Consider the following 24,350-nt stretch of genomic DNA (forward strand, 5'->3'; position numbering starts at 1 on the left):
GCAGCCACAACAAGTCTTCAAATGGGTGTCTGAGTGAGCAAGGAGCTCTCCTTCACTGTCCAAGCTACTCTCAACCCCAGCACAATCTGCCAGGGCACCAATCATGGAGACATGCTGGACACCAGACTGTGGGGTGCTCAGCAGGCCCTCAATGGAACCATTTCCACCTCCTGGCACTGCTCTCCCAGCTGTGGAGCTGTTCAGTAAGGATCATTTCAATTTACAGATAGAGATCTTTTGCATTACAGGTGAAGCATGCCTTTTCCAAAAGCCTCTAGGAAATGGAAAGGTCTTGACCTCACCCAACCTTCACAGGAGCTGGCTAAGCTACTTTGGAAAAACCTCAGAGTTACCTTCTCCAGCAGCTCAAACCAACCTCCTCGTTTCCCCATCCTAAGCCCTGGCTGCTTTCCATGGTTATCAGAGACTGGATAGGGCTCTTGGTGCCATGGTTTAGTTGATCAGATGGTGCTGGGTGATAGGTTGGACTCGATCTCAAAGGTCTCTTCCAGCCTGGTTTATTCTATTCTATCCTATCCATGATTCCTGATGGGAATACCTCTTGCTGACCAAGAAGAAAACACATTCAGTGAAGAGCTGGGTACAGTGGAAGGTTTGGTGATGCCATAGGTGGGATACAATCCACAGTGGGCAGGTTGAGCTGTGCTGTGGATATACCAAGCAGTAGTTTTACCCAACTCAGGTTTGCCATGAGGTCCCCCCCCCAGGGTGTTGTGCCCACACCATCCGCCCCTGAGCAGCAACCATCCGACTCTTGAGTGGGCTGTAAGCTGTGCTGACTGTGTATGGAGGAATCTAGAAGCAAGGACTGGATGCTACTGGGTGAACCCATGCAAATAAAGAGGTTGAAGAGATTCCCCAAACAAAACCTAGAGCTCACTACAGATGACACAATGGAAGACCAGAGAGAAAAGCCCAATAGTAATGCTACACCATTCAGCTTCAAGAAGCACGTTATTTATAGCGCTCTCCACAGATGGCTACTGCTAAATGTCAAATCAGCAGCCTCATCAAATGACACTTTGGAACTAGTGGAGTCCACAGATCTGTACAGATATCAGTGCAACAAAGCCCAGCCTCGGCTCCTCAAGTCACCCCCAACGGCCTGGGAGCCTCCCCCTGCCACCAACTGCCGCCTGATCCCTGCGTGCTCGAGGGGCTCCTGCTGTAACTGAGAATTAGGAGGGGGTGGGGGGAAAGGACATGTGTTAGCTGGGACAAGGGCAAACTACCAAGCTTCCAGAACAGGTGGGAGATTGGCACTCTGGCCCCCAACCTGCAGTGGTGACAGCTTGGGTGCAGCGCCTGACGCGCTGCGCGCTGCCTGTGCGGGCCAAGGGCTGCCTCTGGCGCTGGCTCTAGGGGGATGTTGCTCCCTGCTACTCCACCTGCACTGCTGGGACAAAGAAAGCCCTAAATTCACAGCAACAAGTGTCAGGAAACAAGGGGAAAGGAGGAGTTGAGGTGAAGAAAATCTGGATTCTATTTAAGCTGCAATACTTGGTGGCTTCCCAGTCGAGTACCTGGACTCGGTGCCCTTGAAATAGCTCCCAACAAATGCGTGCAGCATCTTGAATTTCAAACCCAAAGGGCCTAAGGGGCTCTGGTTTGCCAAGGACACCGACAGGAAGAGTCAGTGCAAACACAGCAGCTTGCAAACCAGAGCAACAGCCACCACCAAAAAAACTTCTTAATAGTGGGGATGGGAGGGAAGAAAATATCAGTATTTGCAGCTATGAAGAGTCCATTGATAGGAAATATTTTCTTCAGCTAGTAATGGAAAATAGCTGGCTCCTTGCTTGGGCTGTGAACATCCACTGGCTCCTGGCAGCTCTGCTCTCCAGCAATGTGCTCTGCTTCTAGTCGCTTCTCCCAGTCCAGACAGCTTTGGCCTAAACAAGCTGTCCAAAACAGGACCTCCACCCAGCAGCAGGCTAATTGAGGGCACCTTTCAACATTGTAATGATCTGTAGACTCCCAAACCTATTTTTCCAGCCACCTTTGAGTTGCATGCTGTAGCAGTACAGTCAGCACCTCTCAACAGGTAATGCTGCAGAGATGGATCCCGCCTCAGCGGGGTTGGCAATGAGCGCTGCAAGGGAACCCCCTCTGCCCCTGCCATTCCCAAATGCCAGCTGCCTTCAGCCCTTAAAGCATTTCCATATCACTAAGATGTGAGAAGCTGCAGGAAGCATATTTAAGAGACTGTTCTTAATACACTCTTCAGTCTGTAGAATCACCAAACTTGAAGCTTTTAACTGGGAGGAGCTTTGATCAGCTGCGGTTGCAAACAGCCTTCCTCACACAGACATCTGTCACCCAAATCATTTCCATAATGTGAGGCACAGGCTCTTACTCACTGCTCTGAGCAGATTCCTTTCTAAAGGTCACTTGAACTGCTAACAGAGACCTGGTTAAGGATTATAAACCAATTTGTTAACGTTGCAAATATTTAGATGGGTGGCATTTGCAAATTAGAGGCTCGCCCTTGCTCCTTCCCTCTCGATTTCAGCTCACAGATGTCATCCCCTCCTGGGTCAGCAAAACAAGGTTGGGAAAACCAGCAAAAACCCCCAAAAGCAGCAGGATGATCATCTCTTTCCTGGGGGGAAAAAAATCCTGCAGGAGAGGTGCACCACTGAACTCTGAGATGGAGAGGTCCTTCTCTTGCTGGGTGTCCTTTGCCAATTCAAAAAGCACACAGGTCATTAGCAGCGTGGAAGCAGAACCATTTCCACCTGCCAAGATGATTCATGCTTCCCAGCTACAGAACTTAAGCAGCACTAATGCATTTATTGAAGATTAAAAGTGGCCAGGTTGTTTCTGACACAGGGCTTGTTCAGGAGATTAGAAATCACCCTGTGCAGCACTCACAGCATTCAAGCTCTGGGAGCAGCCCACGGAGCCAGCTCAGGTACTCTGACCGAGCGTGGCTGCTGTGACAAAGCAGGACAGGAAACTACTGAGCTCTGTCCCTCCATCCAAGGGCTTGGGTGTCCCAGCTTGGGGTTTGACATCTCAAATGTCTGTCTCTCTTATTAGACTCAACGAATCATTGACTGGTTTGGGCTGGAAGGGGCCTCCAAAGGTCATCATTACAGACAAGAGTGAAACAAAGTGGACTTTTAAAGAGCAATTTGAGGTTTTACCTCTTGCTCCTCCTGAAGAACTAAGCCACTCCCTCATCCACGCTCCATCAAAGTGCTTTTACATGTAACTATTAGGCTGAGCTGAGCTCCCTAAACCCTACCCTCAAAAGCTGTGAAGATTAACAATGCCCCAGCAGTTGGCCAGGGAGAGGTACACCAATCAAACCTTCCAGCCAGGACTGAATTTACCGTTTCTGTCACAGCTCAACGTTAATCAAACTGCAACAAACCAAGATCCAAGCTGCCCTGCGAGCCTGTGCTGCCAGGTCCTGTGCCAACGTTTTACAGGCTCCTGCAGGCATCACTCCCTGCAGAACACCAGAGAGATGGCATCTGTGCCCACCTCTCCCTCCTCCGTTTGGGAAAGCACTTTTAGCACTCAGCTAAAGCAGTCTGGGCCGAGCTGCATTTGAATTCTTTTGAAATGCCAGTTTCCAGCATGGCAACCAAGAAGCACTCCTCATGATATTTAGGTAAAGAAACAAGCTTGGCATTTTAATTAAGCTCCCCACCTCCCAGCGTTTCCAGATTGAAGTATTCAGGAGAACATTGAATACCAATTCCCATCTCTGCAGCATTATCTCATGCGTCATCAATTACTGCCATGCCTAAATCTAGCATCATGCCAGCACATTAAGACAGGAGGTACTATATGCAGTGTTCACTGGACCAGAAGAACAGAAATCAGAAAGGGGGAGGGGGGGAGGGGGGAGAAAGGAAACCCTAGAGAAGAAATTAAAAAAGGCAGACCGTGCAATACAAACCAGATCAGGGCTGCTTAGCTACTATGGGCCAACTGCTGCGGAAGAAAAACGTCGAACACCCCAAGTTGTGTAAATTTCTGTGTAAACATCTAAACACGCACACACAAACACACACAACACCAACCTACACACCAAAGAACCAGCTAGAGAACCCAGCTCTGCCTAGCACTGAGTGCACACCAAGGGAGAGCTTCAGTTGTTCAACAGGGAAGGGGAAACGCTGGGCGGGGATTTGGTGGGGGGTGGGTTCGGAACAAAAAGTCGACCCTGAAGCAGGGCACCTGTGGTGGGTTGAGATTTCCTCCCACCACCACCCCCCCCAACATTAACTCAGTGACCCCCCAATGATTGGAATCAGAGAACTGTCAGGGTTGGAAGGGACCTCGAGGATCATCTAGTTCCAACCCCCCTGCCGCGATGGGCAGGGACACCTCACACTCCAGGTTTTCTCCCTCTCGCACAAACTTAAAGCTAAAGGCCAAGGTTGGGGCCAGCTTAGGTTGTGCCCAAGAGCAGCAGAAGGTGCTTTGCAAAGGTGACAATTCAGAAGTTTCAAATGGTAAAACTGAGCAAAAAAAAAAAAAAATGCCATTCTTCCCCATCTCATGGCCATGCTCTCCAGAGCTGACTCAAAGCAATGCTGTACAGCAGCTCCCAGTGCAGCTTCAGAGTCACAGGGAAGTGCTTCTGTACTGCCTGGCCTCAGCCTAACGCTTGGCTTGAACCAATCTCTTCATTTGCAGAAGAACAGAAACTTAAAGATCAAAACACGTTTTGGTACCCTGCTTCCATCAGCTTTGTCTAGGAATTTACCTGAGTCTTTAAAGAAAAGTGTGGGGAGGGGAACTGTCTAGGAAGGAGCATTTGCAATCATCTCTGAAGCATCCTCTTGAACTAGAATTTCCAACATCCTTCAGTTTTAGACCAACTCAACCATTAAATCCCAGGCCCACTTGGTCTCAGCATGCAATTTACCACCAAAAATTAACCCTGTGCTGCCAGGAAGAGGCTGGCTCCTGCCCAATTTGACTGCATTCACATCAAGTACCATCCGAGCAGGGCCTAATCTCTGGTGGGTGGCTGATGCCGGGGGGTGCCTTACCGATTCGATCGGCTTGTCTAGAGACGCCTGCTCTATCTCCAGGTGCCCTTCTTCATACTGATCAAAGTGATTGCCCTGGGAAAGAAAAACACAGTTAGTTCCACAGCACAGAAACCTGCTGCCAACAGCCTGCTGCCGTGATTCAGGTTCACAGGTTCAGAGAACGGGTTGGGGTTGGAAGGGACTTCGAAGGTTCACAGATTGCATCAGGTTGGAAGGGACCCTCCAAGGGCATCTTGTCCAACCCCCTGCAGACAGCAGGGACACCTCCAACTGGATCAGGCTGCCCAGGGGCACAAGTCTGATACTGATTGTGTCCAAGGACAGGGCCTCAACCACATCCCTAGGCAAGCTGTGCCAGCATCTCACCACTCTCATCCAGTTCCAACCCCCTGCCACAGGCAGGGACACCTCCCACCAGCCCAGGCTGCTCAAGGCCTCATCCAACCTGGCCTTCAACACCTCCCTGGGCAACCTGTGCCAGTGTCTCCCTACCCTCACTGGAAAGAATTTCTTCCTCATCTCCAGTTTAAATCTCCCCTCCTCAAGCTTAAATCCATTCCCCCTCATCCTATCACACAGTTGTGGCTGTTCAAGCCTGGAGAAGTGAAGGTTCTGGGGAGACCTGAGAGCTGCATTTCAGTATCTGAAAGGGACCTGTAGGAAAGCTGGGGAGGGACTGCTCACAAGGCTCTGTGGGGATAGGACAAGGGGCAATGGTTTGAAACTGGAATAAGGGAGACTGGAATTAGACATGAGGAGGAAGTTCTGCACAAGGGTGGTGAGGCACTGGAACAGGTTGCCCACAGGTGGTGGTGGCCCTGTCCCTGGAGACATTCCAGGTCAAACTTGATGTGGCCCTGGGCAGCCTGCTCCAGTTGGAGATGTCCCTGCTGAGTGCAGGGAGGTCGGACAAGATGACCTCTGAGGGTCTCTCCCAACCCGCTGCACTCTGCCACGCTGTGATCGGTGCTGTATTCATTTTGCTAACAAATGTGTTTATTAAACACAGGCTCAATTCACTCTAGAGGCTATAAAAGCCAAAATTCCAATAATTACTCTACAAACTAAGCCAGCTTGATGTCAATCATGAGCTAGAGAAGCTGGCAAAGTACCAACCGTTTACGCTGGCCACACGTTGGAGGTTTTACCTGCAGAAGGACTATGAAAACACTGACCAGTGCTGGCCAGCACACAGGGCAGGCAGGAAGAACTGACCCCCACCCCCCACAAAGAGTTTTCTTGTCTTTTCTCTTGAAAGTTTTCCTTCCAGCAGGGAACCCAAATTGCTAGAGGCACACAAGTGATTTCACACACCTTAAGCCAACCAAATCCCACAGTGGTGCCAAAGGAAACCTCTCTCCATGCCCACAGCACTTGTCCGTGCCCCTGGGTAGCTGCACAGTGATCCCCCAGCATGCTAAAGAGCTGTTTGGTCCCACCTCTAGCAGCCCACAGAACAGAACTGTTTGTCCCAGAGGTCCCAGCTGAGAGCAGTTGTGAGCAGAGCAGCCAAAGCTGCTGTGTGGGAAGTGACAGGCACAGGCCTGAGGAAAGGACAGGCAGGGGAGTGCCCCAGGCAGGGCTGCAGAGCCTCACAGCAACAATCATGGAATGGATTGCATTGGAAGGGTCTTCATCCAGTCCAACCCCTCTGCAGTCAGCAAGGACATCCTCCACCAGATCAGGCTGCTCAGAGCCTTGTTAACCCTGACCTCAAGGATCTGCAGGCATGGGGCTGCAACCCCCTCCCCTGAGGAGCTTGTTGCAATGTTCCAGCAGCCTCCTGGTGCAGAACTTGTTCCCAACATCCAATCTCAATCTGCTCTGCTCTCATTTCAAAGCACTGCACCTCATCCTGTCACTGCAGGCCTTTGTAAACAGTCCTTCTGCAGCCTTCTTGCAGCCCCCTTCAGGTACTTGAATAGAACAGCATTAACCAGGTTGGAAAAGACCTCAGAGATCATCGAGTCCAACTTACCACCCAGCACCATCTGAGCAACTAAACCATGGCTCCAAGTGCCTCATCCAGGCTCTTCCTGAACACGTCCAGGGATGGGGACTCCACCACCTCCCTGGGCAGCACATTCCAATGGCCAATCTCTCTGTCTGGGAAGAATTTCTTCCTCACATCCAGCCTGAACCTCCCCTGGCACAGCTTGAGACTGTGTCCTCTTGTCCTGATGCTGCTTACCTGGGATAAGAGACCAACCCCCACCTGGCTACAACCTCCCTTCAAGTAGTCTTCTCAGACCCTTCTCTTCTCAGGGCTGAACAACCCTAGCCCCCTCAGCCTGTCCTTGCAGCAGAGGTGCTCCAGCCCCTCCAATCATCTTAGTGGCCCTCCAAAATGCTACAAGGAGGAATGAACCCAAGCACCTTGCTTCCTTTTGCTCTTGGAGCAACTCAATGGAACATCTTTAGTCCTACAGGGTGGCCCTGAAGTGGACAGGACAATGAAGCAGGACTGTCATGATGGTGTGCACAGGGCAGCCTCTCCCCTGCCCAACACAAGCACAACACAGCAGGCACTGGAGTGGAGAATGCAATCACAGAACCATAAAGTCATTCAGGTTGGAAAATACCTTCAAGATCATCAAGTCCACCCATTAACTCTACTCTGCTAAGTGCACCACTAAGCCACATCCCCAAGCACATCTGCACAGCTTTTAAACACATCCAGGGATGCCTGAGGACCCTTTCAGTGAAAAAAATATTCCTAATGTGCAACCTAAACCTCCCCTGGTGCAGCCTGAGGCCATTCCATCTCCTCTTATCAGCTTGTTCCTAGGGAGAAGAGCCCAACCCCCATCTCGCTGCAGCCTCCTTTCAGAGAGCTGTAGAGAGCAATGAGGTCTCCCCCTCAGCCTCCTTTGCTCCAGGCTGAACACCTCCAGCTCCCTCAGCTGCTCCTCGCAAGACCTCTGCTCTAGACCCTTCCCCACCTCTGCTGAGCTTCCCTGGGCCTGCTCCAGCCTCTCAATGTCCTTCTTAAACTGAGGGGCCCAGAACTGGACACAGGACTCAACCAATGCAGAGTCCAGGGGCACAAGGACTTCCCTGCTCCTGCTGGCCACACTCTTCCTGCTGCAGGCCAGGATGCCCTTGGCCTTCTTGGCCCCCTGGGCACACTGCTGGCTTATGTTCAGGCAGCTGTCAATCAGCACCCCCAGGTCCCTCTCTGGCAGCTCTCAGCCACTCTGACCCCAGCCTGCAGCTCTGCCTGGGGTTGTTGTGGCCAAAGTGCAGCCCCTGGCACTGGGACTTGTTGAATGCCATCCTGTTGGCCTCTGCCCATCTGTCCAGTCGGTCGAGGACCCTCTGCAGAGCCCTTCTGCCCTCTAACTGACCAACATCTGCTCCTGAAGGGAGGGCACTGCTGCCCAGTGTGAACACTCCTGCCCACTGCAGGCTTGAACTCACAACCTTCCCAATAAAAGGCTTATGCACTACCAAGTGAGCCACATGGTCCCCCCACTTGGCTTTGCTGAACCCCACAACTGACCTCAGCCCATCCCATCCAGTCCAAGCCCTGCTGCAGAGTCTCTCTACCCTCCAGCAGATCAACATTCCCACCCAGCTTGGTGTTGTCTGCAAACTTGGTGAGGGTGCTCTCTATCTCAAGATCACTGAAGCAGTCCCAATACTGAGTCCTGAGGAACACCCTCAGGGGAGTCAAGCAACCCTCCTCCAGCATCCACTCCAGCAAAACTCCACCCTCCAGGCTTCTGCCTTTCACAGAGGGCTGCTGAGCTGGGAGGGCAAACAGCAGGGTCTGTCCTGCAGAACAGCCCTTGCTGCTGAAACACCACAGCCCTTTCAGAGAAGAACCCAGCTCTGTTGCAGCTCTGCTATGATCTCAGAGGTTTCTGAAGCCTCACAGTGCTGGAGTTGCACCCAGGTGAACCATCAGACCATTCAGCAGGTCTGGGATGTAACAGCAGCAGCCACCAGCATTCCACAGCCCTGGGAAGGGAAAAAATCCAGCTGCAAACCCAAAAGCAAACAAGGGAGATGCCTGCAGCTGAGATCAACACAAAAACCATCAAAGGAGATAATTTCTTCTACATTTCCTGGGCACTGCCAAGTGTCACAGCCCTGTCAAACCCCAGAAGGTGCTGTGGCCTTGGCTGCCATCTCTGTCCCTTTCCCATGCCCTGCAGGGCCACCGAAAGAGTCTTCTGCCTGCTCAGCCAACACCAACCCCCAGTAGGATCTATCTGCATCCCAGCTCCACAGCTACTCTGAGGAGGAACCACCCAGCCACCACTGCCAAGAGAAACATCTTGTCACTCCCTTCTGCTCCACCAACACCACCCTATCCTCCTGCAAGAAGGTTAATGAAAGCCAGCACGTCGTAAGAGCAAACTGGAGCCGTATCGGAGGGCCTGTCAGGACTGCCCAGGCCAGGCAGCAACCCCCAAAAGTCTTTTGCAACCAGCATTCATCTCCAGTGATGCAAATCTGCAAGAGACCATCCTGACAGAATCCTGCTGCCAAGAGAATGTGCTTGGATGCTGCTGCTGTCCCAAGTGCCAGCCCATCCTTCAGCCGCCTTCCGCAGCGCCGATTCACCCCGGCCACGCTCCGCTCCCAGCCAGCGCCTCTCCCACGGCCTCTCCACAGCAGCTCTGGCCTTGCATCTGCAGGCACCAGTCTGCTCCCATCCTTTTGGGGTTTTTTTTGGATGGTCTTTAGGAGCAGAGCTGAAGGCAGCCTCACGGTGCAGGCACCGAGCTGAGCTGCTCGCAGCTGGCGGCGAGGGGCACGGCGCAGAGGCGCAGGCTGCACACAGCAGGGAGCTCAGCAGGCAGGAGGCAGCATCCCACCTGCCTCCACTGCACAGGGACACAGCCCAGCCTCACCAAGCCAGGACAACAGCCATCCAGAGTGCTCCTGCTGCAATGGATTTGCTCATGAAAGCACATGAATAGAATAGAATTAACCAGGTTGGAAAAGACCTCAGAGATCATCCAGTCCAACCTCTCCCCCAGCACCATCTGAGCAACTCAACCATGGCACCAAGGGCCTCAGCCAGGCTCTTCCTAAACACCTCCAGGGATGGGGACTCCACCTCCCTGGGCAGCACATCCCAGTGGCCAATCTCTCTTGCTGGGAAGAATTTCTTCCTCACCTCCAGCCTAAACCTCCCCTGGCACAGCTAGAGACTGTGTCCTCTTGTTCTGCTGCTGCTTGCCTGGCAGAAGAGCCCAACCCCCACCTGGCTACAGCCTCCCTGCAGAGAGTTGCAGAGAGCAAGAAGGTCTCCCCTGAGCCTCCTCTTCTGCAGGCTAAGCAACCCCAGCTCCCTCAGCCTCTCCTCCCAGGGCTGTGTTCCAGACCCCTCCCCAGTTTTCTTGCCCTTCTCTGGACACCTTCCAGCAGCTCAACCTCTTTCCTAACCTCAGGAGCCCAGAACTGGACACAGGACTCAAGGTGTGGCCTCAGCAGTGCTTTATCTATAGGAGTATGAAATCCAGCTGGCATCTACAGATTCACAGATTGTATTAGATTGGAGGGGACCCTTCAAGGGCATCTTGTCCAACCTCCCTGCACCCAGCAGGGCCATCTCCAATTAGAGCAGACTGCCCAGGGCCCCATCAAGTTTGGCCTGGAATGTCTCCAGGGCCAGGGACTCAAGCACCTCCCTGGACAGCCTTTTCCATTGTCTCACCCTCACTGTGCAGAACTTCCTCCTGATGCCCAACCTAACTCTGCCCTGCTCCAGTTTCAAACCATTGCCTCTCATCCAATCCCCACAGCTCCTTCTGAACAGTCCCTCCCCAGCCTGCCTGTAGGTCCCCTGCTGCTCTAAGGTCTCCCTGCAGCCTTCTCTTCTCCAGGCTGAACAGCCCCAGCTCTCTCAGCCTGTCCCCATATGGGAGGTGCTCCAGTCCCCTGAGCATCTTTGTGATCTCCTCTGGACCTGCTCCATCAGGTCTGGGTCTCTTGTGTTGGGGTCCCACAACTTGACACAGCACTGCAGGTGAGGTCTGAGCAGAGGGGCAGGATCCCCTCTCCCCATCTCTGGCCCTATTGCTTTGGATGCAGCCCAGGCTGCCCTTGGCCTCCTGTGCTGCCAGTGCCCACTGCTGGCTCCTGTCCAGCTTCTCCCCCACCAGCACTCCCAAGTCCTTCTCTGCAGGGCTGCTCTCAATCTCATCATCCCCCAGCCTGGATTGATACCAAGAGTTGCCCCAACCCAGCTGCAGGGCCTTGCACTTTGCCTTCTTGAACCTCACGAGGTCCTCCTCATGCCACCTCTCCAGGTCCCTCTGGATGGATCCCATCCCCTTACCAACCACTCCACTCAGCTTGGTGTCAGCTGCCCACTTGCTGAGCATGCCCCAATCTCACTGTCTGCAGCACAGATGAAGAGATTGAGCAGCACTGGTCCCAGTACAGAGCCCTGAGGGACACCACTTGTCACCCAACCACCCACCCAGCTAAACACTTGAAACTCTCAGCAGCAACAGACCTTCCCCCACCTCCCCAGTTTCACAGCAAAATCTGCTGCCTGCAGCAAGCTGAGAGGATGCCAAAAAAAAATTACCTGGAGCTGGCAAAATATTTCTGCCCCCCTCCCCACCCCCCTCAGCACAGAGCCTGCCACCAGAGTCAGAGCTGTTCTGACAGAGGCGTGGGGTCAGCCCCGGGCTGAAAGCAGATCCTGCTGATCCAAGGCTTTACAGCTCCATTCCTCCCTGCTCAAATCAATGTCTCCTCCCCAAACTGGGCAAAAGACTCAATCCTGGGCCACAACCAAGTGCAGAGAAGTCAGAGAGCAGCTAAAGGCAACTCCTGCAAGCTGCAGTGATCACACTGCTCCTCACTTTGGATATTCTGGGGTTGGTTTATGTATTCACACACTGAGGTGTCTGAGAACCTTTCAGGGCTGTTCCAGAAACTCTGCATATTTGGAGTTTATGGTCTGCCTTATGGATTCATAGAATGGGTTGGAAGGGACCTCAAAGATCATCCAGCTCCAACCCCCTGCCATGGGCAGGGACACCTCCCCCCAGCCAGCTTGCTCAAGGCCTCATCCATCCTGGCTCTAAACATCTCCAGGCAGGAGGCAGCCACAGCCTCCCTGGGCAGCCTGTGCCAGAGTCTCCCCAGCCTCACTCTCAAGAATTTCTTCCTCCTCTCCACTCTCAGTCTGCCCTCTCCCAGCTCAAAGCCATTGTTCCTCAGCCTGGCACTCCCAGCCCTTGTCCAAAGTCCCTCCCCAGCTCTCCTGCAGCCCCTTCAGCTCCGAGGTCTCCCTGGAGCCTTCTCTTCTCCAGGCTGAACAGCCCCAACTCTCTCAGCCTTTCTCCACAGGGGAGGGTCTCCAGCCTCTGATCATCTTCATGTCCTCCTCTGGACCCTCTCCAGCAGCTCCAGGTCCTTCCTGTGCTGGGGGCCCCAGAGCTGGAGGCAGTGCTGCAGGTGGGGGCTGAGCAGAGCAGAGGGCAGAATCCCCTCCCTGTGCTGCTGCTCTCCCTGCAGCTCAGCACTCAGCTGGCTCTGGGCTGCCAGGGACCAGTGCTGGCTCCTGGGCAGCTTGTCACCAACTAACACCCCCAAGTCCTCCTCAAGGCTGCTCTCCATCCACTACTTGCCCAGCCTGGATCTGTTTGGGATTGCCCTGAGCCAGGTGCAGGACCCTGCAACTTAGCCTTGTTGAACTTCATGAGGTTGGCTTAGGCCCTACCCCTGCAGCCTGTCCAGGACCCTCTGGATGGATCCCTTTGCTCCAGCACATCAACCACACCACACAGCTCTGTGTCATCTGCTTTGGGGGACTTGTTACTGGCAGTGAGAGTGGGGCCAGGTTGTTTGTTTTAACCATTACCAACACTAACAGCTGAGCTGCCAGAAGCAGCCAAGGCTCTTCCCATCACTTTGAACTCCTGGGTGTGCCAACAGTGCTGGCAGGGTGCTGCTGCATGAGGGGTTCACTGTTGCAGGTTTGGTAGTGCATGGGATCAGAATAACAAAGTGCCCAAACTGAACTGCAATCAATAGTCAGCCCAGCAGCTCCTTTGCATTGATCAATACTTAAAACAAATGATAAAGGGAAAATTTCCTTTCCCCCATAAAGCAGCTGACCCTGGAAAACAGCAAGAGGAGACTGCATCAGTCAGAGGGAGGGCAAGTCCATGACAAATTGATGAGTGTGCTCAGCCTGATGGTGCCTAACAAGCAAAGAAAGAAATGGTTCTGGCTCCCGGGGCCAGGACAAGCAGCTCGTTACAGCCAGGCCTTCTGTGACTGCCTCCGGGGCTGCAGGCAGCAGGGTCTGTCCCTACCCCTCCTCATCACCCCTGGGGCTGGCTAAAGAACAAGCTGAGGGGGAAACTCCATCTGTTTTCCTTCTTTTCCAATCCCTCAGCCTGGCACGTCAAAGGGATCCAAGCAGCACTTCTGTTTTGGTGCTGCCTGAGCAAATGAATCAGAGGAAGACAAAATACTTTCACATTTCAAGCTAACAATTAATTAAGCCCTTAATGTTGAGTCTGCTGAGAACAAACTCCAGCTCTGGCAAAGAGGGGCTGTAAGCACAGACTACACTTCAGCTGGGTTTTGACTGGGTGTGAGGAACAAGCCCTTCAGCAGGAGGCTGCTGGAACACTGCAACAGGCTGCCCAGGGAGGTGGTTGAGGCCCCAGCCCTGGACATATTCAAGATGAGGCTCAACAGGGCTCTGGGCATCCTGATCTAGTGGAGGATGTCCCTGCTGACTGCAGGGGGGTTGGACTGGATGAGCTTTGGAGGTCCTTTCCAACCCAGACCATTGTATGACTCTCTGCTTCTCTCTTCAGAGGAGGCCTAGAACTCAGAATGAGAATTCCAGCCCCACAGAATGGATACCAGGCCATGAAAGAGCTGCTTTAAGCCCAGCACATCCAAACACTATTCCCAAATCTTCTCCCCTGTCTTTTATGGAGGTACAGGAAAATCCTGGCCCTGCTCCCCTGGGCAAGGCTTTCAGGGCTTCAGGATTGTTTAGTCTGGAGAAGAGGAAGCCGAAGGGAGACCTTATGGCCCTCAACAGCTCCCTGAGAGAAGGTCACAGTGAGGTGGGGGTTGGTCTCTTCTGCCTTGGATCAGGGGACAGAACAAGACTAAATGGGCTGAAATTGTGCCAGGGGAGGGTTAGGTTGGAGATGAGAAATGATTTCTTTGCTGCAAGAGTGGTCAGGGATTGGCAGAGGCTGCCCAGGGCGGGGGTGGAGTCCCCATCCCTGGAGGTGTTCACACAACCTGTGGCCATGGCACGTGGGGACACGGTGGTGTTGGGTTGATGGTTGGATCTCAGAGAGCTTCCCCAACCCAACCCATTCTGTGATTCTCTGATTTTCAGCCTCTCTCACCCCTTGCTCCTCCATTTTAACCTTGCCTGCTTCAGGCTGCCTCGCTTCTGCTCTGCAAACCCAGCTGCCTTGCGCTGCTTGCATCCCTCTCCTCCAGACACTACCTCCATCCCACGCTATTAGAGCTAATAAGATGAGAGGTTTCCACTCCAGCCTCATTTATTACTCACACTTCAGGCCACAGAAGGGCTCTGACTCCAGGTGCTTCACTACATGGAAATTCAATGCATTCTACTCCTTGGCTGAGCCAAGCCTGCAGGATCTAAACAACCCTTAGGAGAGAGCAGGCCCTCCGCTCAGCTTCCTCCTTGCACTCAGCTCCAGGAGCCAGCACCTTTGTGTCCTCCAAGTGCTGTGCAGCACCATCTGCACTCTGGCTAGCTACCCCTGCTGCTTACTCACAGTCACAAGCTCTCTCCTCCACTTTCCCACTCTTTGATCTTTGCATGAAACCCTTGGCCAAGCCTCCCATCTCCTGAGCCTTCCTCACCAAGTTATGAGCAGCACAGCACTTGGAAAACAAAGCCAGACATAAAAAAGCAACTACCACAAGCTGTCTCAGGGCAGGGTCTGAGAGCTTTAGTCTCCCTTATTTGGGCTGTAAATACTTCAGAGTGCTGGCCTAACAATGCTACTGAAGAGGAGTCACTGCATTTTCTGAACCACTTCAAGTTCAGTAGCCAAGGGGAAGAACTCCTGGTTCCATCTCACCAAGAAGGTCCCAAACATTCCTGCGCTGAGACCTGGTCAGTATAATGTAATAATAATAGAAGGTGAGGCCACACCTGGAGTCCTGTGGCCAGCTCTGGGCTCCTCAGGTCAGGAAAGAGGTTGAGCTGCTGGAAGGTGTCCAGAGAAGGGCAACAAAGCTGGGGAGGGGTCTGGGGCACAGCCCTGGGAGGAGAGGCTGAGGGAGCTGGGGTTGCTTAGCCTGCAGAAGAGGAGGCTCAGGGGAGACCTTCTTGCTCTCTGCAACTCCCTGAAGGGAAGTTGTAGCCAGGTGGTGGTTGGGCTGTTCTCCCAGGCAAGAAGCACCAGAACAAGAGGACACAGTCTCAAGCTGTGCCAGGGGAGGTTCAGACTGGATATTAGGAAGAAATCCTCCCCAGCAAGAGAGATTGGCCATGGGAATGTGCTGCCCAGGGAGGTGGTGGAGTCACCATCATTGGAGGTGTTCAGGAGGAGACTTGCTGGGGTGCTTGGTGCCATGGATTAGTTGATTAGGTGGTGCTGGATGATAGGTTGGACTTGATGATCTTGAAGGTCTCTTCCAACCTGGTTTATTCTATTCTATCAGACAGAATTGTTGAACTCAAGCACACTTTCAGTACTTTCAGTCCAAATCCTTTAGCAGCAAGAATTGTTGCAGACAAATCACAGAGTCACAGAATTGGTTGGGTTGGAAAAGGCCTCCAAGAGCATCCAGTCCAACCAGGAACCCAACACCACCATGGCCACCAAACCATGGCCCCAAGGACCATGGACAAATGTTTCTTGAACACCTTCCTGGATGGGGACTTCACCACCTCCCTGGCAGCCTGTGCCAGTCCCTGACCACTCTTGCAGGAAGAATTTCTCCTCATCTCCAACCTAAGCCTCCCCTGGCACAATTTCAGGCCATTTCCTCTCCTGTCACCTGATCCTAGGGAGCAGAGCCCAACCCCCACCTCCCTGCAGCCTCCTTTCAGAGAGCTGTAGAGCACAATGAGGTCTCCCTCAGCCTCCTCTTCTCCACTCTGAACACCCCCAGCTCCCTCAGCTGCTCCTCCCCAGCCCTGCTCTCCAGACCCTTCCCCAGCTCTGTTGCCCTTCCCTGGCCCTGCTCCAGCCTCTCAATGTCCTTCTTGCAGTGAGAGGCCCAAAACTGAGCCCAGGGTTCAAGATGTGGCCTCACCAGTGCCCAGTACAGGGGCATGATCACTTCCCTGCTCCTGCTGCCCACACTACTGATGATCCAGGCCAGGCTGCTGGTGGCCTTCTTGGCCACCTGAGCACATAGCTGTCTGAAGCTGAGCCAGCAGTCAAGCAGCATGACTCAGTGCAAGCCAAACGAGTTGCTGATTTGGGTCCATTGCTCAGGGTTAAGCTCAGCATCACAGAACTAATTCTCTCCTCTACCTGAGGCACCTCTTCATGAGGATAGGCACAGACAAAGCATCTGAGGACACACAGGGAGGGAAATCCTTCTAAAAGCCTCTTAACTGCAAGGCAGAAGAACAATATTCTCTGCCCTTCCCTTCCACTGCCCCAAAAGCATGAATCCAAACCCAGACCTGACTTCTGATCTCTGCATTTTCCACATCACCTGCAGCATCCTCACCACCAGCAGGGAACACCAAGGAGTGACTTCAGCTGCTCAAGGCTCTTAGACCTCCCTGAGTATTAATTACTGGACTGGCTCTTGCCAACCTGCCCAAGCACAGGGGACACTGAGATGGCAGTGTGCAGGGTCTGTTCCACACTGTGTGCATTCCTGGCTGCAGTGAGTGGTCTCTCTGGTGAGCAGCCCAAAGTTCTCCATGGATTCTCTCAGATGAAGAGAAGTGGCAGGCTGTGTTTCAGCAGTGAGGCCAGGCCCTGGAGCACAGCTCTCACCTGGAGACAGGGGAAAATGACAACAGAAGAGCAGGATACCTGAGACATGAGAGCAGCACTTGGCTTTCAGAACACCTTCATTCAGCTGCTGCTCAGCCTGAGAGCGCAGCTCCAGCAGCTCTGCTACTGACATGAGATGGTGATGTTAGTCACAAATCACTATTTGCTTGGAAGGGACCTTTACAGCTCATCCAGGCCAACCTCTGCAGCCAGCAGGGACAGCCCCAGCCCCAGCAGGCTGCTCACAGCCCCAACCAACCTCCCCTGCACTGCTGCCAGCCATGGGGCAGCTCCCAGCTCTCTGGGCAGACTGGGCAAGGCTCTCCCCACCCTCAGTGCCAAACTTTCTCCCTTCTCTCCACTCTCAAGCTCCCTCTTGCCCTTTCCAACCATCCCCCCTTGTCCTGTCCCATCAGGCCCTGCTCAAAGCTCTGTCCCCAGCTTTCTGCTGGGCCCTTGAAGCACTGCAAGGCCACCAGAAGGTCTCTCTGGAGCCTTCTCCAGGCTGAACAAGCCCAACTCTCTCAGGCTGGTCATGTAGGAGGGATGCTCCAGCCCTCAGATCATTCCTGTGGCCCTCCTCCTGCCCCCAAGAGCCTAGAACTACAGCACCTGGAAGAAGCACTGCCTGGCTCCACAAGTCACAGGGATAACATTGTTGAAAGCATCTTCAGCACTGTGCATGCAGTAAACCAGGGCAAAACTCCAGCAGAAAACCTCCTCTGCCTAAGAGCACTAAACCCAGCAATGTCTGAGGAAGGAAAACACAGAATGCAGCTGCTGAGATGTCAGAGCAGAACTCCACAACTCCCTGAAAGGAGGCTGGAGCCAGGTCAGAGTTGGTCTCTTCTTCCTATGAACAAATGATAAGAGGAGATGAAATGGCCTCAGGTTGCATCAGGGGAGGTTTAGGTTGGACATTTGAAGAAACTTCTTCACTCAAGGGGTGCTGAAACACTGGCACAGGCTGCTCAGGGAGGTGGCTGAATCCCCATGCATGAAGGTGTTCGAAGGGCACAGAGCTGTGGTGCTGAGGGGCATGGTTTAGCCCCAGCCTTGGTAGGTATAGAGAATGGTTGGACTCTATGATGGCATTCAGCAAATCCAAGTGCCAGGGGCTGCACTTTGGCCACAGCAACCCCAGGCAGAGCTGCAGGCTGGGGACAGAGTGGCTGAGAGCTGCCAAACAGAAAGGGACCTGGGGGTGCTGACTGACAGCCACCTAAACATGAGGCAGCAGTGTGCCCAGGGGGTCAAGAAGGCCAAGGGCATCCTGGCCTGCATCAGGAAGAGTGTGGCCAGCAGGAGCAGGGAAATCATTGTGCCCCTGGACTCTGCATTGGTTAGGCCACACCTTGAGTCCTGTCTCCAGTTCTGGGCCCCTCAGGTTAAGAAGGACATTGAGAGACTTGAAGGTGTCCAGAGAAGGGCAACAAGGCTGGGGAGGGGTCTGGAGCACAGCCCTGGGAGGAGAGGCTGAGGGAGCTGGGGTTGTTTAGCCTGCAGAAGAGGAGGCTCAGGGGTGACCTCATTGCCCTCTACAACTACCTGAAAGGTGGTTGTAGCCAGGAGGGGGTTGGTCTCTTCTCCCTAGCAACCAGCACCAGAACAAGAGGACACAGTCTCAAGCTGTGCCAGGGGAGGTTTAGGCTGGAGGTGAGAAGAAAGTTCTTCACTGAGAGAGTCATTGGTCATTGGAATGTGCTGCCCAGGGAGGTGGTGGAGTCCCCATCCCTGGAGGTGTTCAAGAGGGGATTGGATGTGGCACTTGGAGCTGTGGTCTAGTCAGGAGGTCTGTGGTGACAGCTTGGACTTGATGATCTTTGAGGTCTCTTCCAACCTTGGTGATTCTGTGACTCAAGGACCTTAAAGGTCTTTTCCCACCAAAAGAGGTCTATGGAACACTCTGTTCCTGCCCCTACTGAACTTCAAGACCAGCTCAGGAAGGTGCATGGAAACTCCTGCTCCTGTGGCCATGCAGATAACAGCACAAAGGAAGTAGTTTTGCAGGCAACCCTCCCTCCACTCACTCCTCATTTCTTAAATGCACTGGAAAGGAGCCCAGCGTGCTGAGGATTACTCAGCTGCACTTGAAAAGAGCACAGTGTGCTCCTCAGATACTCAGAAATTAGTTTGACACTGGTAGAGTATCAGCAAAAGAAAACAAACCCAGCCCCCCAACCCCCCATTCCCATTGCACTGCCTTTAGAAAATGGAACTTTAAAACACTAAAGCAATTCAGCTCCACTCAGAATAGAATAAACCAGGTTGGAAGAGACCTTCAAGATCATCACATCCAACCCATCAACCAATCCAACACCACCTGAACAACTAACCCATGGCACCAAGCACCCCAGCAAGTCTCCTCCTGAACACCTCCAGGGATGGGGACTCCACCACCTCCCCAGGCAGCCCATTCCAATGTGCAATCTCTCTCTCTCTGTGTAGAACTTCTTCCTCACTTCCAGCCTAAACCTCCCCTGGCACAGCTTGAGACTGTGTCCTCTTGTTCTGGTGCTGCTTGCCTGGCAGAAGAGACCAACCCCCACCTGGCTACAACCTCCCTGCAGGGAGTTGCAGAGAGCAAGAAGGTCTCCCCTGAGCCTCCTCTTCTGCAGGCTAAGCAACCCCAGCTCCCTCAGCCTCTCCTCCCAGGGCTGTGCCCCAGACCCCTCCCCAGCTTTCTTGCCCTTCTCTGGACACCTTCCAGCAGCTCAACCTCTTTCCTAACCTGAGGAGCCCAGAACTGGACACAGGACTCGAGCTGAGGCCTCAGCAGTGCAGTGTACAGGGGCAGAATGACCTCCCTGCTCCTGCTGGCCACACTCTGCCTGATGCAGGCCAGGATGCCATTGGCCCTCCTGGCTGCCTGGGCACACTGCAGGCTCATGTTCAGCCTACCATCAACCAGCACCCCCAGGTCCCTCTCTGCCTGGCTGCTCTCAGCCACTCTGCCCCCAGCCTGTAGCACTGCCTGGGGTTGCTGTGGCCAATGTGCAGCCCCTGGCCCTTGGATGTGTTGCTGCCCAGGGAGATGGTGGAGTCCCCATCCCTGGAGGTGTTCAAGAGGGGATTGGATGTGGCACTTGGAGCCATGGTTTGGTTAGTCAGGAGTTGCTGGGTGATAGGTTGGGTTTGATGCTCTCTGAGGTCTTTCCCAACCTTACTGATTCTATGAAAGTGCCCCCCCAGGAAGGGACATTCCCTAGTGCAGATGAAGCCTGAGCCACAGAGCAGAGCTCTCTGCAGCGCTCTCAGGCCTCTGCTCCGGCGTGGGGGCAGCACAGCTGACATTTCCTGCAGGCATCCCAGGATGGCTCAGCTCAGCCACAAGGAACCAAAGCAGCAGCAGAACCCAAGTGAGCAAATGCCACCTCTCCCAAAGCCTTACTGCCTGCCTGCATTTGGCACCTTCACAGCTCCAGAGGGGAAAAAAGGTCTCAGTGATTCCAGAAGCAAATATCCTACTAACACACACCTGCTTTGGTCAAGGAGGACAGGAAGCATTTCTGAGAGCCTCTGCAGTACCAAGGCCTTTCACACCCATCAGCCTTCCCCAGGGATGGCTCCTGGAACAATTCACAGAATGGACTGGGATGGAAGGGACCTTCAAGATCATCCAGGTCCAACCCCCTGGAGGGGCAGGGACACCTCCCACCAGCTCAAGGCCTCATCCAAGCTGGCCATCAACACCTCCAGGGAGGGGACATCCACAAGCTCCCCAGGAATCTGTTCCAGTGTCTCCCCACCCTCACTCTAAAGAATTTCCTCCTCATCTCCAGTCCAAACCCCTCCTCTCCCAGCTCAAAGCCATTGCCTCTCACCCTGGCACTACAAGCCCCTGTCCAAAGTGCCTCCCCAGCTGTCTTGCAAGCACTCATCCAGGACACTTGCATGAAGGTTGCCAGTCCAGCACCAGTGCAGTGGCCAGGAGACAGACACAGGAATTGCTCTGCAAAGAGCTGACAGCAACAGGCTCTTGCCTGACCCAAGATATGGGCAGCAGGGGCAGGGAGGGGACTGTGCCCTGCAGCTGCAGTCTGCTGAGGCCTCCCCTGCTGAGACCTCCCCTGCAGTGCTGGGGCAGCTCTGGAGGCCTCAGCACAGACAGGGACCTGCTGGAGCAGGGCCAGAGGAGGCCACAGCAGTGCTGGCAGGGCTGGAAGCCCTCTGCTGGGAGCCAGGCTGAGAGAGTTGGCCTTGGGCAGCCTGCAGGAGAGAAGGCTCCAGGGAGACCTTCTGGTGGCCTTGCAGTGCTTCAAGGGCCCAGCAGAGAGCTGGGGACAGAGCTTTGAGCAGGGCCTGATGGGACAGGACAAGGGGGGATGGTTGGAAAGGGCAAGAGGGAGCTTGAGAGTGGAGAGAAGGGAGAAATGTTTGACACTGAGTGGTGAGAGCCTTGCCCAGAGAGCTGGGAGCTGCCCCATGCCTGGCAGCATTGCAGGTGAGGTTGTTTGGGGCTGTCAGCAACCTGCTCTGGTTGCAAATGCCCCTGCTGACTGCAGGGAGTGGGGATTAGCTGACCTTTAAAGGCCCCTTCCAAGCCAAAGCATTCCATGCTTCTGTGCTGACCAGGAATTCCAGCAAACCACAACCAACACTCATCTCATTGTGTGTGGCATTTGGGGGGTCTAGATCTCCTTTTAGAAAGCTTTCCAGCTTGGTTGGCTGTTCCCAGACCTGCCAGCTCTGCACAGCCTGAGCTCATCCTGCCCCACTCCTGTCACACCATCTGCAGGTCAGATGTGCACCAAGCACAGCTGCAGGGCTCCACTGGGGCAGAGACAGGAGAAGAAAAAACCAACCCCAAGCAAGGCTCAAAGGTGGAAGGCAGGAGTGGCAAGGTGTGCTGCCACCTCCTGTTCTGTTTTATTTGTGGGGCTCTATCAGCTCCATCATCCCCTAAGCTCCCCAGGAAACCTTAGCCAACACAAACAGGAGAGGAAAGGGCTCGGAACCAAACCCAGAGCTAAGCAAGTGTTTGTTACAATCAAAACCTAAGGGGTTGGTAATAATTCCTCCCAAGGCCCACACTGCCCTGTGTGTGCTGACTGCAAGTCTCAGGGAGGGATTTCTGCTGCTCTTTGAAGCTCTGCAGGAACTGATGACTCTACACCATGGAAGAGCTCCAAAAGGTAATCGATGCAGACAGCCCTGTAGATGTTTAGAAACCCAGCCAGAGAAGGCAAAACCAACTCCAGGCAAGAGGAGCTTCAAGTGTTCCTTGAATATTCATTGTGCTCCCAGGAGAAAACACATGTTTAAGACCAAAAAGCTCCTAGAAGATGACTCCATCTAAGCCTGCTTGCCCTGGAAGCTCTCCTGGGGAGTTTTAAAGGGCTGTGGGGATGCTCAAAACGAACAAAAAGAATCATCAGAGAGTCACAGAATGGCTTGGGTTGGAAGGGACCTGAAAGATCATCCAGTCCCAGCCCTCTGCCACGGGCAGGGAACATCTTCCACCAGCCCAGGTTGCTCAAGGCCTCATCCAGACTGGCCTTGAACAGCTCCAGGGAGGAGGCAGCCACAGCCTCCCTGGGCAACCTGTGCCAGTGTCTCCCCAAAAGCAACACAAAAGCAGCTTTAGCCTTGCACCTGAAAGCCTTTGTTAAGGTTTCCCAGGACAAAACTGTAAGGGAAGAAGAAATTCTTTACAGTGAGGCTGGGGAGACTCTGGCACAGGTTGCCCAGAGAGGCTGTGGCTGCCTCCTGCCTGGAGGTGTCAAAGGCCAGGCTGGCTGAGGCCTTGAGCAAGCTGTGCTGGGGGAAGGTGTCCTTGGCCGTGGCAGGGGGGTTGGAACTGGATGAGCTTTAAGGTCCCTTCCAACCCATTCTGTCAATCCATGAAAACCCTCCTTTTCCTTGTTGCTCCCTGTAGTGACTGCAAAGACAGACAACTCACTCATCCCTCCCTAGCAACACCGAGGCAAAGCCCTCACAGACAGCAGCCAGCCCACTCCCAGCCCTCCTCAAATCACAGCCAGCTTTCCCACTCCTTCCTTGCAAACAGCAGTGGGGAAGCAGGGACAGTGCACATCTTCACACCCTCCAAAGAGCTTCGTGTTTACAGTCAACATCTGGTGGAAGCTGCAGCAAAACCTCGTTTGAGGCAAGCTCAAGCATCAATTATTCCCAGAGCACTTAAAGGGAAAATCCTCTCAAGGCAACACAACAAAAGCAAATCACTTGAAGATTTGGCTGGGAATGGAAATTGGCAGCTCCTGAAAGCAGCACCTTGTAATTACAGGGTGAGAAGTGGAGGACACCTTTTGTTTACCAAACTCCAAGTGCATTTTGAAGGCAGAATCCTACCTGTCAAGTCCAAAACCCACTGCCAAACCCCCCCCCCGCCCCCCAGCCGGCAACACCTTGCAGCCTCCTCCCAGGTCAGGAGCTTTGCACCGGGGGAAATGGGCACACAACTACCTAGCTGGAGCTGCCCAATTAAAAAGGTGTTCTGCAGCTGGGAGGTAAACAGCTTGCACAGAAAGGAGAGGAAGCCAGCAGCAGGTTCCTGCTCTGCTAAGCTTTGCATACCTTGGCACCAAACCCAACCATTTAATGGCTTTCAGATCCCTTCTGCTGCTACCAACGCCAGCTGTAAAGCTGTTGCAGCGCACGGGGGATGCTCTGCACTCCTCCAACCACCCAGCAACTGCACAAAGAGCATCAGCACTGCTCTGCCTCCCCCAGCCTCCTCAGAGCCATTCCCTAGCATGTACAAGATGCCTGCAGGTTCCAGCACCTCCATCTTCACAGGACTTTCAAACAGAGTCTCCAGATCAGACACACACCACCTCCCCTGCAGTGCTGGGGCAGCTCTGGAGGCCTCAGCACAGACAGGGACCTGGGGGAGCAGGGCCAGAGGAGGCCACAGCAGTGCTGGCAGGGCTGGAAGCCCTCTGCTGGGAGCCAGGCTGAGAGAGTTGGCCTTGGGCAGCCTGCAGGAAAGAAGGCTCCAGGGAGACCTTCTGGTGGCCTTGCAGTGCTTCAAGGGCCCAGCAGAGAGCTGGGGACAGAGCTCTGAGCAGGGCCTGATGGGACAGGACAAGGGGGGATGGTTGGAAAGGGCAAGAGGGAGCTTGAGAGTGGGGAGAAGGAGAAAGGTTTGGCACTGAGGATGGGGAGAGCCTGGCCCAGGCTGCCCAGAGAGCTGGGAGCTGCCCCATGGCTGGCAGCAGTGCAGGGGAGGTTGGTTGGGGCTGTGAGCAGCCTGCTGGGGCTGGGGCTGTCCCTGCTGGCTGCAGGGCTTGGACTGGAAGAGCTTTGGGGTCTCTTCCAACCCAAACAGGTCCATGACTCTACAAAAACACATCTGAACACACAGTATGAAAACAATGGGGCAGGTGCTGATCATTTC

At 53.9% G+C, this 24,350-nt stretch overlaps 1 protein-coding gene across 5 annotated transcripts in view; it reads right to left on the minus strand.

The window, feature by feature from the left end:
- The window catches only part of GPATCH8 (G-patch domain containing 8), a 95,763-nt gene that overhangs the window by 61,415 nt on the left and 9,998 nt on the right, over positions 1 to 24,350 (minus strand). For 3 of the 5 annotated variants that reach the window (XM_054176978.1, XM_054176979.1, XM_054176980.1), the window contains exon 2: positions 5,037 to 5,111. In XM_054176978.1, the coding sequence (XP_054032953.1) occupies positions 5,037 to 5,111 (75 nt within the window). Of the gene's footprint in view, positions 1 to 3,934; positions 3,970 to 5,036; positions 5,112 to 24,350 lie in introns of those variants that run through there. The other 2 variants (XM_054176981.1, XM_054176982.1) reach the window with 1 other exon arrangement.

Source organism: Dryobates pubescens, chromosome 36 (genome assembly GCF_014839835.1).
Source record: "Dryobates pubescens isolate bDryPub1 chromosome 36, bDryPub1.pri, whole genome shotgun sequence".
Classification (NCBI taxonomy): Eukaryota; Metazoa; Chordata; class Aves; order Piciformes; family Picidae; genus Dryobates; species Dryobates pubescens.